Source organism: Aptenodytes forsteri, unplaced genomic scaffold (assembly GCF_000699145.1).
Source record: "Aptenodytes forsteri isolate BGI_AS27 unplaced genomic scaffold, ASM69914v1 Scaffold16, whole genome shotgun sequence".
NCBI lineage: Eukaryota > Metazoa > Chordata > Aves > Sphenisciformes > Spheniscidae > Aptenodytes > Aptenodytes forsteri.
In genome coordinates, this window is record NW_008794753.1 from 2758793 (window position 1) to 2775109 (window position 16317).

The following is a 16317-nucleotide window of genomic DNA, read 5'->3' on the forward strand; positions in this document are numbered from 1 at the left end:
CCAGTGCTGGGTAGAGGGGAAGGATCACCTCCCTTGACCTGCGGGCAATGCTCTTCCCAGTGCAGCGCTGGATGCTGTTGGCTGTCTTTGCCACGAGGGAGCATTGTCGGCTCAAGTTCAGCTCGCAGTCAGCCAGGACCCCCAAAACATGAAGTGGTGTGCCTCTCTTGGGGACTGGTTTGGGGTGGGACCCCTCCTGCAGCTGTGCTGGAGATCTCCCTGCTAAAGAGGAATTGGTATTATCTGTGCTCTGTCCATGTTCCTACAGCAAGGGCAGCTGTTTATGAAGCCTGGTCAAACCTTGTCCCAGGGGCTGAGCCAAACCCTCGGTGGGCAGGTGTCTTGTCTGATGTGCTGTGCCTGGCCTTGCATCAGGTTATGTAGGACTTGATGGTGTGTTTTAAGAAGCTGGAACGCTTTTGCTGCAGTTCAAACATTGGCCTTCAGCATCTAGTCAATATATGTGTAAAGCAATCTTAAGAAGCTGTGCAGGTGGAATTATCCAGAATATTTGGGTTTTAAGTCTCATTGAATCCATAGGTCAAGAAGAAAAACATATTTGCACAGCTAATGGCTTTGGAGAGGGCTACAGTGAATGTATTTCATCTTAGGAAGCTGCTTAATTTTGGGGGGTTATTCAGATTTGCTATGATGTTAAAGTAAAATACTTTCTAAATGATTTCCCTACTCTTCAAAATCCCTTTTCTTCCTTTCTTCCCTCTTTTCTTCCCTGCTTTCCCCAACCTTGTGAAAAAAGTTGTAGTCTTTTCTGCAGAAGAGCCTTCTTCATGTGAAGACTTGTATTCTGGTGGATGTTAGAGTTGAGATAAATTTTTAGGCTGGGTTGTCACCTTAGTGTAACTACTTCAGTATCTTTAAAGAAAAAAGACTATTAGGCTGACAGCAGTTAGTGAGTATGTGTAATAGGCAAGTTTTACCCAGAAACAATGATAATGATGCTTCTGCCTTCTGGAGTTACTCTATTGTTTTTTATTCCAAACTGCTGTGCTGCTTTACTTGGTGCAGAAGGCTGTGGGGACACTGAGTACACCAACCATGTGTAGGGCTGGCTGACCTCCAGGTGCTTTGGTGTAATGGTTTAACCACTTGAACCATGCTTAAAGTATTCTGTGGTACTTTTTGTTCTCTCCTGTTTTAGAAACCCCAGTTCTTGATGTTGAGAACCTCAAGCTCTCAGCTAAGCAGGGTTGTAAGGGCTGATTAAGGCAGAGTGTATGAAGCTTGTTACAAGAACTCTTTCTTTGCTGAACCAGTACTGTGGTGCGATGAATGAGCCTGTAATTTTCATGTTGCTTTTACCAGGCTACATTTTAGCTAAAAATGGAAGCTTGTGGTAATGCAGATCTTTTTTCTTCAGTAGCTTGTCTACTTTTATTCCTAAATGAGCTCCATTTTTAATGTAGAATTGAAAATATCGCAGTTGCCAGGATTGCATTCTGCAGGCATCACAGGATGCTTTCAGCATACCTAACTGAAAACTTAACCTGGTTTGAAAAATAAACTAAACTTTGTGGAAAAGTTTGCTGTTATGCTTCCTTACTCTTCTTGCAGGCTGGTTAAAGTAGCTTTTTTGTTTTGTTTTTGTTTTTCTTTTTTGCAGAAGGCATATGAAATCTGCAACACCTCTCCTGCATTAATGAGGGTGCAGCACAGGACAATAATGGTGTGTGTTTTGGCCTTTGCTATTGTGTATTCTGTGTGCTGTTAGTGTTCCAGCATAATTTTACTTGTTTACATTTCAGGTAATTCTTTCAGAATTTCATTAGAATTCATTATCTCTGCAGTGTGGGCAAATTTTTCTGTCAAGACTTCTGAAAGTTGAATATAGTTGATCTTTTTTCAGAACTTAAAATGGTCATGTCGTGTGTTTGTGTCTTTGGGGGGGGGGGTGGAGTTTGGCCTCTAAGTGTGAGTTACTGTTTTATGTCTAAAAGTGTGTTGTTCTGGCAGTAACAAACAAAACTGCTTACACTATGATGGTTTCATAATCACGGTATTAAACTGTTCATCTATAAATGAGCTTGGATGAGGATGACCCATATTCTAAGTAGCTTAACCTCTGTACCAGACACTGAAGTGGTTTGTAAATTTTCCAGCTAATAGTGAACTGTGAAATCAGAAAGACGCATTACATGTAAGCATTTCAGTTTAAAGTATATGAAGTTGTAGACTGGCTTTCTGATTTATGATTATTTTGCTTCAGTACATTCTTGCTTTGTGTTTAGAATAATCTTTCACTGTCCTGATGCAGCGGCTTTGAAGATGTTACACGCAGGTGTCCATTGACATCACCCATAGCCCTTGTCTTGCTGTGTGATAGAGACAGATCACAGATGTTTTGAATGTATAAGTGGTTGTCAATGTTTCAAATCTTGGGGTGAACTATAATTATTACTTTGTGCTGCCAGAGGAAAAAATTGCTCTGAAATTTCTTACAAGAAATTTTTTCACCTTGCTACAAAGCCAATTTGTATGTTAAATCATTACAGTCTTCCAGACTGCAAGTGTGTGTTACTTAATGTGTCAATTTTTACTTTTTTACTTTAGTGATTAGAAGTCATAACTCTTCTAGAAGAGTGCTGTGCTCTCACTTGAGCTCATTAGTAGGAGGTTTATGTAACTTCTTTTGATAAAATAGATATCTTGATATTTAACTGTGCTTAGAAAGCAAGCATACCTCAGGAACAGTATTGAGAAGAAATAATTTCATTGCTTTGAAAATGCAGATTTGGGGGGGCACTTTGTAGTGCAGTGAAAATTACAGTCTTGTATGAGTGAGACAATGTTTTGTTACAATCCTAAACTCTCTAATGGTATGGACTTCTGTATCACTAGGGGAGGAGAATTAATGATCTGAGGATTGCAAGAGTTTTCTTGGAAAAATAATGTTAAAAGCTTCTTGACATGAGCAAGTCTTTTGGGCATTGCTTTAATAATACTAACAACCATTTCCTTCATGAAGACAAGCTGGCTGTTTAAGTTAGCTAACAAAAAATAGTCTGTGCTTTGATAGTATTTTAATTTCTGCTAGATTTGTTAAGAAATTGGTGTTATTTCTTGATAATTGTACTAATTCTGTTTTTTTTTTTCCAGAATTTACATGTTTGACAGCAGAAGTTGGCTTTCTACTGTAGTGAGAGAAAATGTAAGTAGAGAAATAAGGTAATTTCTTTTTTCTAGTGCTTGAGAAAATCATACTATTTTTAAAAAGTGGCTAACTTCAGGTTTTTAGTTGTTAATCTGTGCAAGCCTGAAGTACCTGTTTTCTACTTTAGCATGTGTATTCTTATGTCAACAGGAAGGATTTTAAAATGGCCAGGAAACCTGCTAAATAATAGATGTTAGTGCCTGCCTTCTTTCAGAGGTGGAACTGTCAAAGCAGAGGGAGACCATAGATGAAACTGTTTCATCTCAGTGGGGCAGGGAACTGTAATAAATAAAATGATGAGAACAGTTATTCTCTAATGAATGAAAAATTACTTATCTGCCATGTTTGACAAAAGAAGGCCAAATTTCTTTTGAGCGAAGCGGCTCTTGTTAGAATGCTCTTTTCAATGTGTCAGTATTATTTAAACAGAAACTAGAAGCTTCAGAGTTTACATTCTCTGTCATCATAATTATTACTAATATTCTTGGAACAGTGAAACCTTCATTACCTTCCAGACTATAACTACAAATGTTTCTGCCTCTTGTGAAGTCCCTTAGTCTATGAGGAACATTACTAGTTAGCCATGTGCTGTGTAGAAGGTATTTCCTCAGTTAAATTTCTTTCAATTACTAGATATCTACCTGTTTTTCAAAAAGCAAGGAGCAAGCCAGCCCTGTCTCTTTCTCTAAACCTGTCTTCTGAGGTGTTGTCTAATTAGTTACCTTGGTCAACCCTAGACACCTCCAGTATTCTTTTTTGGAGGAGCTGAAACTGAACACAGTGTTCCCTGTGTAGACAATCCATTGCTTTTACTCAGTGGCATTATGATATTTTCAGTATTTTCTGTCCTATTTTCTATACAACCTTTTGTTTTAACCAGTGCTGGGTATTAAGCCAATGTCTTTGAGCTATTCAGTGCATCTTCTACAGGTGTTTTTTTTTTTTTTCCCCTTCAAATAAAGTTTGTATCACAGAAGCTTGTGTGATTCTGTACATTTGTTATGTTGTGTTCCTGTATACCTTTTCTATGATGTCTAACTTCTAAAATTAGCTATACTTTTTTTTGGTGATCACTGTTCTCTGGAGATGTGTGTACTTCAGGATCAGAAGGCACCCCTGAATTTTTTTGTCTTCTATTTTGTATCATGTAAATGGGGGAGAGGACACCTCAAATTTGTTCCACAAGCAATTCTGATTTTACTTACTGTGTTTTCTATTGAATGTAAGTCAAATAGGAATCAATATATACTTCCGATTAAATTACAAAAACCCCTCAGCTTTTCAAAGTCAATCCACTGTTAGTTCCAATGATGTCAAAATATTGGAACTAACAGTAGATTGTGTGCAATTCCTTTGTCATTGTGAAAATGTACAAGCTGCTGTGCATATTGCTAATAGGATTTATGGTATCTAATAGATTAGCACAGCTTCATTTAATCAGATGACCTGCTATGAGACTGTCTGGTAGGCATAACATGAACTCATTATTAAGGCTGTAAAGTTTTGGCTCTGTTTTTGCAAATGATGTGTTTTGCTTTTCTTCTGGCTGTTACGTACACACTAGTGATGCGTATTAGCAGGAAAGATGTTGAAGGAACAAATACCAGGCAGCCTATTCATTTGGGAGAAAGGTGATTTGGCTAACCTTCTTATGAAATTACTGTACTTGAGTAATATTCTAACAACATAAATTTAAACCTTCTGTGTTACCAGACTTTGCATCAACAATGGCTTGGTGGGATTACTTTACTTGTTGGTAGTAGTAATGTGTAGTAAAAATACCTTGTAGCAAACAAAGTTTGGCCATCAAGGGATAGAAGTTCTAAATATTTGACTTAATGATAGCTGTGATTTCAAATCTGTGTTCTTTTAATCTGTAGAGATTATTCACAGGACAGGCTATTTAGGAGAGGATGGGTGACTCCATCCTTTTTTATTCTTTTTTTTATAGGAATGGTGTGAGAAAATGAGATAATGAAGTGTTTAGTAAGCATTGCCTCATTGCTGTTACCAGGTAGTTTTAGAGAGGAATCATATGTAACCCAAGAACACATGTTCGGATGACTTGTATTCAACTCTTCCCATTTCTCTTATAATGTAGGCAAGCATCAGTCCACATATAAATGTGATGGTATTAATGCTACCTTGGTTTCAGTAACTGGACTTAATTGGATAAACAGCTTGAGCTCTGGAAAGGACATTAAAGTTGTAACAATGAAATGAGTGAATTTGAGTTCTTCCTTAGCCTTTAAATTGTTCTGTCACTGTTTTCTGAGTAGGGAGCTTTACCTTTAAATTTGTATAATTATACTGGGATCCTGAGCATATCTCCATTTGCAGGAAGTATGTGGAAGTTTTGTAGATTTCATAGGGCTTTCTATTCAGTTCAAAGGTTCTGTGCAGAGTTGTTCAACATATAATTGACTGCCTGGACATATATAACTTTCCTCTTACATAGGAATATAGTTCATGTAGCTTAGAGAAAAACAAATCTAGAAGTTGTTACTTTGAGATGAGTGACATGATAAATCCTTTTGACATAGTTGAATTGTGAAGTTTTATCATATATGGAAATCAACAAATTAGGTGAAGTCAATACTTGATTTTCCTGTGTGGGAAACAGAGGAACAAAGTGACTCTTCTATGGGTAACTTGTAAGAAGAGATTAGAGACTTGGGTCATTTGGAGTAGTGAAGAATAGTAAACTACCTTGCAAGTACACACATTGTTGTCCCTAGCAAGAAGAGAATTATCTACAAGGTATACTTGTCAACAAGATTAGGGGGAATTAGGCTTAGGGCAGAGGCACTTAAGCACTTCAGCCTCTGGAAAGGTCTGGAGTGAGTTCAGCAAAGTGAATGTATTACTCTTGAGAAGCCTGCCTTCAAGAACACAGTAACATATTCAAAAGAAAGTGAGGTAAGCATGAGTTTGCCTGCTATCTATTTCTTCACAGCTATGGTGATAATTTGGAAAAAAGGAGCGTGGAACTTGAGTAGTGACTTTTTGCATGAGGCTTGCTTGATTTAGAAATTTAGTAACTTCCTTCAAGGCCCCAGAAATCAGCATCATCTGTATCAAGCTTACAGTTTCTCCTAGAAACCTTCTTTTAAAATGGGGTTAAATGCCTTCAGAACATGCCAAGAAACAAAAATATATTATTGCATGATATTCAATTGTGCTAGTTTGCGATGAGCATAAATCATATATTGAACAGTCTCTATTTGTTACTTCTGTGTCTGTAATACAAATAAATCTGTATAAAAATTTCCCATGTATCAAGAGTGAGAAAAGATAAAAATATTTGTTTTCCCATACATTTTCCTGACCTTACCTGTTGTTCTTGCTCTTTCAAAGATTTTTTTTTTTTTAATGCTAGATACTAGCAGGCTCTGCTGATTTACATTATAGCTGAAAAGTACACAAGAGGATGGAACCCTTTTTTCCCCCCATGGATTTAATATTTCTGCCATAAATTTAATTGCCTAAGACTTAGTGTAAAAGAAATAGAGGAATAGCCAAGTTGGTTGGCTGGTTGTCCCATAAATTTTACAGTCCTCTTCAGAGAACTCCTATATTTTAATGCCCTTGGCTTCATTAGGATTTTTGTTTCCTGAGTGTTAGTGAGTTCAGTCATGTTGGCAGGAATTGGAACTTCCTGTTGATGTTGAAACAACAAAGACTACAAAGGGAATGTGGAAATCTGGTTTAAACAATTCCTATGGATGCTGTCAGAAATGCAGTTCAGAGTTTAGAGTTGTTTGGAATGCAGAAGGGCTAACTTGTAACTCTAAAAGCGTATCTAACTTCAAGATATGAACTTATCATAGATCTATTACAGATGGGAAAGACATCAAGGGTTGTATGCATTCAGCTACTAACTGTCATGCAGCAAATATTGAAACATGAGTCTTGCCTAGCAAGTGACTGAAGGTCAAGATCCATAGAAGCTGCTTTAACAATAGTAGTTAAGTTCCTTGAAATCCTTGCTACCTGTGATAATGGAGACGGTACCTTGCATGTAGGTATAAAGGTTTCTGCAGTGTTGGTAAACCATTTTGAAGTTGTTCATTAAAAGGAAGCTTTCCTTAAAATGTTAGTGAGTGAGTGTCTTGATGTGGAGTTCACAAATAAAAGCATTTCAGGAGCTTAGCTGCACAGTAGGTAGGGCAGGTTAAGTATATGCATGTTTGACTAACTGTAAGGTAAAGTGCATTTATGAAATGACACTGAAGGTTGGGTTCTGTTGGTGTGTTTAGATAATTCTTACAGATTGTGAAGGAGTTTGGGTTGTTCTGCCCCTGTGTAAAGTGGGACTTGGAAGAGAATGGAGGCAAAGCGCTGAGGCAGAGTACTGTCTTGAATTTGATGTGAGAGTTTCTTCTGTAACAAAAGTATACATATAGTTACTGTGCTAGGCCTTTCAAAGTGTAATGGAGGTTTTATCTGTGTGAAGACAGACATGTACGTGCTAGTTAAGCTATGATATCCCATCAACTGGGGAATGAGACTTAGGTCCCTTCAGCTTCTTATATGGCTGCTTCTGTGTTACTGCAGAAGACACTCGACACTATTGGGCTGCTTCATCTGGCTTTGTTATTTGCAGTAGTACCCTTCAGTGCATGCTATATTAAGCAATAAGGCACAAGCATGAAATAAGCTTGTATGATTTGTTTGTGTATGCAAATAATCCAGAATGAAACTACAGGGTTCAGTTTCTGTGAACTTTCTCAATATGACTTTTTTCCTGGGTTTAGTGTTCATCTCCTTAGGCCTCTTCCTGTTCCATACAAAGAAGTCTTATTTCATTTAAATGTGAGAGAATTCTATTGCATAGTGCACAAATTCTGGCAGAAATAAATTGGCACTATTTTAAGCTGTATGTTACAAGAGAACTTCTCTCCTTGACTGACATTAGATTATTCATCCTATTATATTTTTAAATAAAGCTGCATGTAAATCCTCAATGTAGTTAACTGTAACTCTACAGCTGGAATTCTGGTGCCCTAAATCTTTATCTTAATCCCGTCGTTGAGTTGCTGTGACCTTGAGTAGAACGTTTAAGTTTTGGATCGTAATTTCTTTCTCTGAAATAGGAATGATACCACCTCTAAATTCTTTGTACTCTGCCTGGAGACGTTGGTATTTGCTTAGTGGGAAATGGGCTTATGTAATAACTTAGAGAATGGCAGAAATAGGATTGGATATAAAAAAGCTAAAAGACCTGAAAATTTGCAGTTTATTCTTAAGAACAGTCTCTAGAGTTTCTTAATTCCTTTATGACAAGAGTAGTGCATACTATTTCACAATGTGTGTGGAACTACACAGGAGCTGTAGACAGTGACAACTGCATGCTAAAAACTGTAGAGAGACCCAACCACAGTGTTTTGTCTTAAATGTAGAATGAACAAAACATCTTGAGAAACAAAAGAGCATTCAAAAGAAAAGAAGGTTGTTATAAGATCATAAAACACTCTTGATGGGTTTTGTTTTAACTGGATTTTGGACTAAGCTGAACAAGCAATCTTAAAGGGGCTTAAAGATGACCCTGGAACCAGAAGAGAGAAAGAAGAGACCTAGTTTCACAATGAAGTGAAATGGCTTTGAAGTTGTGTGAATGGAGGTTTAGAGGCAAAAGCTAACTAAAATTCCTTTTCTAAAATATTCTGGGTTTCAGAGAAGAGTATAAATTGATGATGTGACAAGATCTGACATTTGTTCTTTGAGGTCCTCAGTTTGGAATACTAGCTACTATGCGCAGAACTCTGAGATAAGTCTGGTTGTGTGGGATAGTAATATTTAGGGAAAGTTAAAGTCTTAATAACTCTTTTGAAACTTCTTTTCTTTTGACAGTGATATTTCCTCTGTTGCTTTAATTTGCCTTCACAATATGTTTTCTGTTACTGTGACCGGATAAAAATTTGGAAGTTATCCTCATCTTTCTCCTTGGGAAGGGCTTTAGGAAAAAAACAAAACCCGCATGTTTGCAAAGATAAATAAGCTGATTAAATCTTAACAGAATAATATGTAAAGCTGCTAGCAAAGCATTTGCTTTATTTAATAGTAAAGGGTCAATTCTGGCTAATAAAATGTTCTAAAAACACTCTACCAGTGTTTATTTGTAAACTCCAGGTGCTCTATGTAGCATTTGAAAATGGAACCAATTATCTTGTTCTGTAGTAGAAGATAAACTTCATCAGCATGTTTCTTCAGCATCTTACATTGATATCAAGCTGCAGAGGTTTTAAAACAAAAAGTTTAAGAACAGCTGAGTTTTAGGTATGGAATGCTAGTGAAAATGCCAACAATATCTTTCTGGAACAGTGACTTTTAAAGATAAGTTGTATGCTTAATGGAAAATATCTATATGCTTATTATATTGGAAAACAGTCCAATAGTTGAAGAATGCTATAGGCAATAGTTGAGGGTGTTCAGTGATAGTTATGTTTTATTGAGCCTCTATCTTGCTGGCTACAGAGTACAGCAGACAGAGGGATATATGTTACTAATTTGATGCTTATTGATGCTAGGAAAATAGTCTTAGAGGGGGAAAATGTCTGTGGGCAGCGGTTTCTCAAACTCCTCCCCTCAACCTAAGATTCAAAAAAATACTAGTTTTATTCTGACAACACGTTAATGTTAGAATCCATTCTGGAAATCTCAGGGAGACATTTAGCAATTAACAAGTAAAATCCCGAACAACATTTGTGAGTCATCTCATTTTACCCAGATATCAGAACAACATTTCTCATAGCTGCTGTGTTACAGATAGCGTTCATAATAGGTCTTTTTACAGCATTTTGCAAGTGCTTGTGTCAGTCTGGAAATACTTAAGGTGCTTATTCTTTGATAGGAGGATTCCTTACTCTATTCTTAAGACCTAGAGAGAAGTTCTGTCTTTCATGTCTAACGTTAGTGTTATCTGCTGGTTCACTCTTGGGAAATTTGAGTTTATACAAAACTGAATCAGAAAAACACTAATGAAAAAAACGCAGAAAAAGAGGCCTGGAGGAAAGGAATAAGTCCAAATTATATTTTATTTACTGTGGCTGGAAAAAAGCTAAGCACGTTCGTGTGTGGTAACACTTTATTCTGAAGAGATTTCAGAGAAATATTTTCACCTGTGTTCCAGTACTTATAAACCAATCTGCCTGCTTTTTTTCAAGTGCTGTTTGAGATGATTGAAAGGACTTGTCTACTCCTGTAATTTCAAGCTATGACTTCTACTAAGTCTCATTATTATCACCTGTCTTTCAGATTTCTGGTTGTTTCAGAGGTGGCAGTGAAGCACACCTTTAGCACAGGAAAATGAGCGAGCTTGACCAGTTACGCCAGGAGGCTGAGCAACTGAAAAACCAAATCAGAGTATGTATTGCATCAGTGGATCTTGAAACCACAGTACAGATGAATGGTCATTTGTGTGCCTTGAGGAGAACAGAGATGGACAGAAACGATGCATTAAGTTAAATGTTTTCACAAGGTCAAAGTTAATGTTGTGGATGTTTAGAAAGGACAAGCACATGTAGCTGCTTTAGGAAATTACTTTTTGGTCTTTAATATTGCTTAGAAAATAATAGTTACACAAATAATGCACAAAATGGATTAGATCAAAATGAATGTTTACTGAAGTTTTTCGGAGCCAGACCATAATCAATGTTAAGCAACCTCCTGCTTAAAATAAGGTCAGCTATAAGGTTATTCAGGGCCTTGTCCAGTTAGGTCTTGAAAACCTCCAAGGATGGAGACTTCACAGCTTGTCTTGACAAGTAGTTCCATTGCTTGACTGTCTTTGTGGTAAAAATTGTGTTACCTTTCTCTCAAAAGAAGAAGAAAATTTTGAAGTTAAATGCTCAATGTGTTTTGACAGCAGACCGCATGTTATGTTTGTGCTGCAGTTAGGATGGGTCCTCTCTGGATGACAAGCAGAAATGCTTTCTGAACCTTGTTTTGAGGGTGCTTGATCAACTTGACAAAACAGAGAGTATAAAGAAATGTACGGAACTTCTCATTTCTCTAACTTTCTTCTGTTGCAGGATGCTAGGAAAGCATGTGCGGATGCCACCCTGGCTCAGGTAAGCATTTAAGAGTTTAACATGAATTATGAAAATTTGTCTCCTTTACAAAAAGAAACTATGGTGTGAGAAGGTAAGTGCAAGTGAATCTTTTTTCCCTCCTTTATAATTTTTTTTATTTATTTTGCCTTTAGGTGGTTTCTTCCAGAAATAAGTACGTTGTTTATGTTTGTTCAGTTTCTGAGAGCGGTAGCCTTGAGCACTAGTTTCTTTAAGAAGTGACTCAGGGCATGTCTCTACTGATTAATGGAAAATAATGTAGGGGAGCCCCAGTGTTCTGCTGCAGATATGGTAGTAATACAGTTGCATTAGAGTGATAATCTGAACCATAAGACCTGCTGAAGTTAACCTACTTACTAATTTCCATACGATGCTGCACTTACGTCTGAACTGCTTCTGAACCTGAGCTAATAGCTTTGCATCTTGCTGTACTGTCACATTTTGATCCTATTGGCTTGGCTTCAGTCAACATTAACTTGGGGAAAGGGAAATCTGTACTCTGTAGTACATCTCATGGAGATACGGTGTTTTTTTTTCTAGAAATGTGGTAGGAATTTAGACTGAAACAGATTATTATGGCATTGGAAGAGGTGGCAAGCCTTTGCTTTTATTTTTCTAGATATGTCATGAATCAGTTTACTCTTGTCAGCTACTTCAGTCCACTTGCTTGAATGTTGACTATTAATCCTGTGTGTCTGATTTAAGATAGTTGGTACAGAAGTGATTGATGTCAGTTTATTAATTTAAAACATCACTAAAATATCAAGTAAAAAGGTAATACCAACATTTATTTGAGTGTACATATCTTGTGATCTCATTTTATGTGAGGCACAATGTTGGGTATTTTCCAAGATGAAAGTATCGGGGGGGAAGCTTCAGTGTTAGTTAATACAAGAGATGTCCACCATGAAAGGAGTTTTATGCCAGGGAAACATTCTTATCTGTTCATCTGAGTCCTAAACTGTGTTGATAGCCTTTGAAGAGAAGCAGAGATCTTTGGTCAAATGCACTTGCTAAAGAATTTTGTAACATGGAGACGAGAAGTATGCAGACATTATCCATAAAATAAACTTACAAACTCTTGGATTTGTTGTGATGTATACTACTTACAGTACTGAAAATGTGTTGTGCTGTCTTGTTTTGTTTTTAAACTGGTACTTCTCTCCAGACTGGAGAACTTACTTATATTAAATTTAACAGCATAAGGACAGCTACTTACTTCCTCACTTATTCCAAGGACTACTTTTATCTTCAGGAAGTTAAATAAATCGGGAATATGATGAATTTAATAATCCTATACTTGGAAGGGAAGGCCGTTTGGATCTGAAAGAGTTATTCATCTTTTAAAAGTGGAGACATGTTTAAAGCCTGATATACTTCCCCACACCCACCCTTCTGGAAAAAAAAAGTTAGTCTACAGCATTTAAATGTACAGGAGTAGAAAACCCAGATCAAAGGTCTGAAATCCTAGAAGTCTTAAGATATGAGCTAAACAAAGTAATTTCTGAGAGTCTTTATAAATACAATAGAGAGGCTGCTTTCTTCATTTGATGAAGACATATTATGTAAAATGATACAACTTTTGATTAGGCAATTTTTAAAAACTCAGTCAATATTTGAAATGTGGGACTTTCTTTGGTCTAAACCCAGATCAAAGGTCTGAAATCCTAGAAGTCTTAAGATATGAGCTAAACAAAGTAATTTCTGAGAGTCTTTATAAATACAATAGAGAGGCTGCTTTCTTCATTTGATGAAGACATATTATGTAAAATGATACAACTTTTGATTAGGCAATTTTTAAAAACTCAGTCAATATTTGAAATGTGGGACTTTCTTTGGTCTGCATTGGAATGCTCATTTAAATGTAATTGTGTACGATGTGTTACTTTTGGAACTATGAAGTGAAAAATTCAGTGTATTACACCATTCCTATTTCAGATCACAGCCAATATTGACCCAGTGGGGAGAATTCAAATGCGCACTAGAAGAACACTCCGGGGACACCTGGCTAAAATTTATGCAATGCACTGGGGGACTGATTCCAGGTGGGTGCTAGTAATACAAAATCAGATCACTTGGCTTCACTGTTCTTTGGAAAGCTGAGTGCACAGGACTCTGTTATCTTCCTGTTCCTGCCACTAGGAACCACTAATTCCAAGAGAACTCAGATAACCAAGAGAATTCAGAAACACTTAATATCACTTTTTTCCTCCTGATGTCCATGTTTTTGTCATCCAAATCTAAATTTGGTGCCAAAATACCAGTCTTCATCTACTTGCCTGAAAAATGTAGTTGTGGTACCACATGAATTCTGAGGAACTGTGGAGATAGAGTAGATTTCATTGTCAGTTGTCTCTTTTCCTTAAATGCTTCCTGTTAACTACTGATGTTCAGTTAGAGAGAAACTAAATGATACTAGTATCAGCTACTTTCATTCTCTTTTCTTTACAAGAATTTTAAGGCACGCTAATGGCAGCAAATTTTCAAACTTCAGTTAAAAGAATATGTTGCTGCTACCTTGCAAGAACAGATTTAAAAAAAAAAATTCCCCGTAGGAATAGTTACAGCTAAGGAGTTTGTAAGTTACAGCTAGCCTCTTTCTATTCAGTAGAGATTTTTCAAAGGAAGCTTGATGTTGTTAAAGTTACCTGCTTACCAAATTTGTGTAAACAAGCTGTGCCTTATGAAAGAACTGCATGAACTCTTGTGTGTATGCATACAGTAAATACACTAAAGCAAAATAGCCAAGTGCTTAACAAAGAAGACAGTATGCATCATGAAGGTGAAAAATAACTCATGATGTATTATACTTTTAGTTTCTGCGTTGCTTAGTACTTAAAAATCAGAATGAACACAATTGTTACTTTGAGTTAAACTTTAGTGTTTTGCACCTTAGTTTTCTATGCCTGTGAAAGAAGCTAATTTCTCACAGATATGTAGGATTCATTGCTTCAGGCATCTCTTTGGCATGTAGCTTATTTAAAAGATGGGGATTCAGTTTCTTGTTTGGCAAAAGTGTTTCAAGATAGCTCTAAAATGTAACCTAGAGAAAAAAAAATAATGCAAAGAGATGAGTACTTTGATTGCACTGTATTGTTCAGCTTGGAAATGGTCAGAAGAAGATGCACAGAACAAATTTGAATACCATATTGGATTATTTTATCCAAAATTACTTAGAAAATATGGAGACTATACAGATTTTTCATGTCAGTATACCTGATCTATCTTTAAACATACTAAAAGCAGGTTAGAGAGCTCTGAACAATGAATTTGGTGCATCGTGTTTCAAACATGATTGCTGGATGGGGATTGAGGTGGTGTTGATCTAGAGTAAAAAAACTTTCCTAACACTGCCCCTTCCATTAGTGATATCTTTGCGTTTCATTTTCATTTCCATTGTATTTCAGTGCTGACATCCATTCAGGGTTTTTGGACATTTTAGAGCTTAAATTCTCACTTCAAAAAGGAAAACATGTTGATAGTGTAGATTCCCAAACTCAATGAATCTGAAGTCTGTGTGTAGAACACAGAAGCGCTGATTCCATGCAAGTTTTCTCCCTCAGTTTTCAAGATTGAGATGTTAGTTAACATGGCTACAGTTTTTTCTGGTCAGAATGTGTGAACATGTAGGCGTTCCATCACACGTTTCCATAATATTTAGCACTGAAATTGAGTACCTGCAAAATTGTTTTTATAGTGCGAATAATTGAGTTGGGTAATGCCGCACTGTACTTAAATGGTTTCAAATGCCTTGGCCTTGATAGTGGAGACAAATGCTATCACAAAGATGTTCCTTCTTGTCTTCCTGCAATGATTGTATTTTACCTCCTGTTTTCCTCTCTAGGCTTCTAGTTAGTGCCTCCCAGGATGGCAAACTTATAATTTGGGACAGCTATACTACAAACAAGGTAAGGCTAACTGATACGTTGCTATGTAATTCAATTGTAAATACAAAGGAAGGAAATGTTACCTGTCATGATTTTGGCTGCATTACTTTTATAGTCCTAAGACCAAATTTTGAATTCTACAAAACAATAAAGCTTGCATTTAAAGAATATAGCAGTCTAATTGCATTGTGTATGGAAATGTGCACCACAAATGGAAAACAATGAAATACTTAATTCTAGAGAATGTTTTGATTTGTTTTGATACCGCAGAGACATTGATCAACAGAGAGCAAGAAGTAATCAGCATGTTGCACCAGAATGGTCAGAGATTTAAGCATAGCCATAGTAATTTGTTGTCTGTAGTTAAGTATTGAAAGACCTGACTTATATAATGGGTCATCACTTTCTGACTGTGATCACATGATGCAGTTCAGGATTACTTTTACTTTCATATGACAGTAATTGGTATTTACTGGTTATGGTTACTGTTATCAGGGCTAGCAAAAATTCACGTTGCCCCTTTGAGTTAAGTTGACAGAGCTGCTTAAGTCTGTTGTGCACAGGAGCATGGAACTGACTTTATTTCAAATAAATTTTCCTGGCTTAGCTCATCATAGCCTTAAAAACAATTTTGCCAATGCACTTGAGCAAATGGCATGCTACAGAGAAGAGAGAAGCAGAAACAAACAACTGCAGCAGCAACTCCTAAAGCTGGGATTATTGTTGAATCCCAGTTGTGAAACTAATGAATCCATAACTTTACTAAAGAGTAATAATACTGTTTGCAAAATAAAAATAAACCCTCCCTTTTTTCCCTTCATCCTCCTCCTTTGACCCCAGCCTGCAGGTAAATGTGATCTAAATGACTGTAACAGCTGAAAGATAAGATGGTAAAATGATCACTGTATACCATGATTTCCATATTAGTGTCTTCAATTCTTATATGAATGCTAACTAATCCATGGCATCATCAAGAGGCAGAGATTAGCTTTCTTATCTGGGGGGGGAATGGATTCAGAGGTTGTTACTAGACTGGTAAAATTTTTACTAGATCAGAAATAGAACTCTTCAGGTGCAGAAACATCCTCCCCCCATACCTCTTGGCAGTATTGATTCAGTGAACTAGCAATTGAGTTAAAAACAAACAGAAAAACACCACCACCACCACCACCCCACCCCCCAAAGATAT

The 16317-nt window shown here is 36.7% G+C and overlaps 1 protein-coding gene across 3 annotated transcripts in view; it reads left to right on the forward strand.

Annotated features, from left to right (window-relative positions):
• The window catches only part of GNB1 (G protein subunit beta 1), a 45389-nt gene that overhangs the window by 17522 nt on the left and 11550 nt on the right, over nucleotides 1–16317 (forward strand). For 2 of the 3 annotated variants that reach the window (XM_009274154.2, XM_009274152.2), the window contains exons 2-7: nucleotides 1622–1684; nucleotides 3115–3166; nucleotides 10427–10534; nucleotides 11203–11241; nucleotides 13180–13286; nucleotides 15086–15149. In XM_009274154.2, coding sequence (XP_009272429.1) covers nucleotides 10478–10534; nucleotides 11203–11241; nucleotides 13180–13286; nucleotides 15086–15149 — 267 coding nt within the window. In that variant the 5' untranslated portion in view covers nucleotides 1622–1684; nucleotides 3115–3166; nucleotides 10427–10477. The remainder of the gene's footprint in view (nucleotides 1–1621; nucleotides 1685–3114; nucleotides 3167–10426; nucleotides 10535–11202; nucleotides 11242–13179; nucleotides 13287–15085; nucleotides 15150–16317) is intronic. The other variant, XM_009274153.2, reaches the window with a different exon arrangement.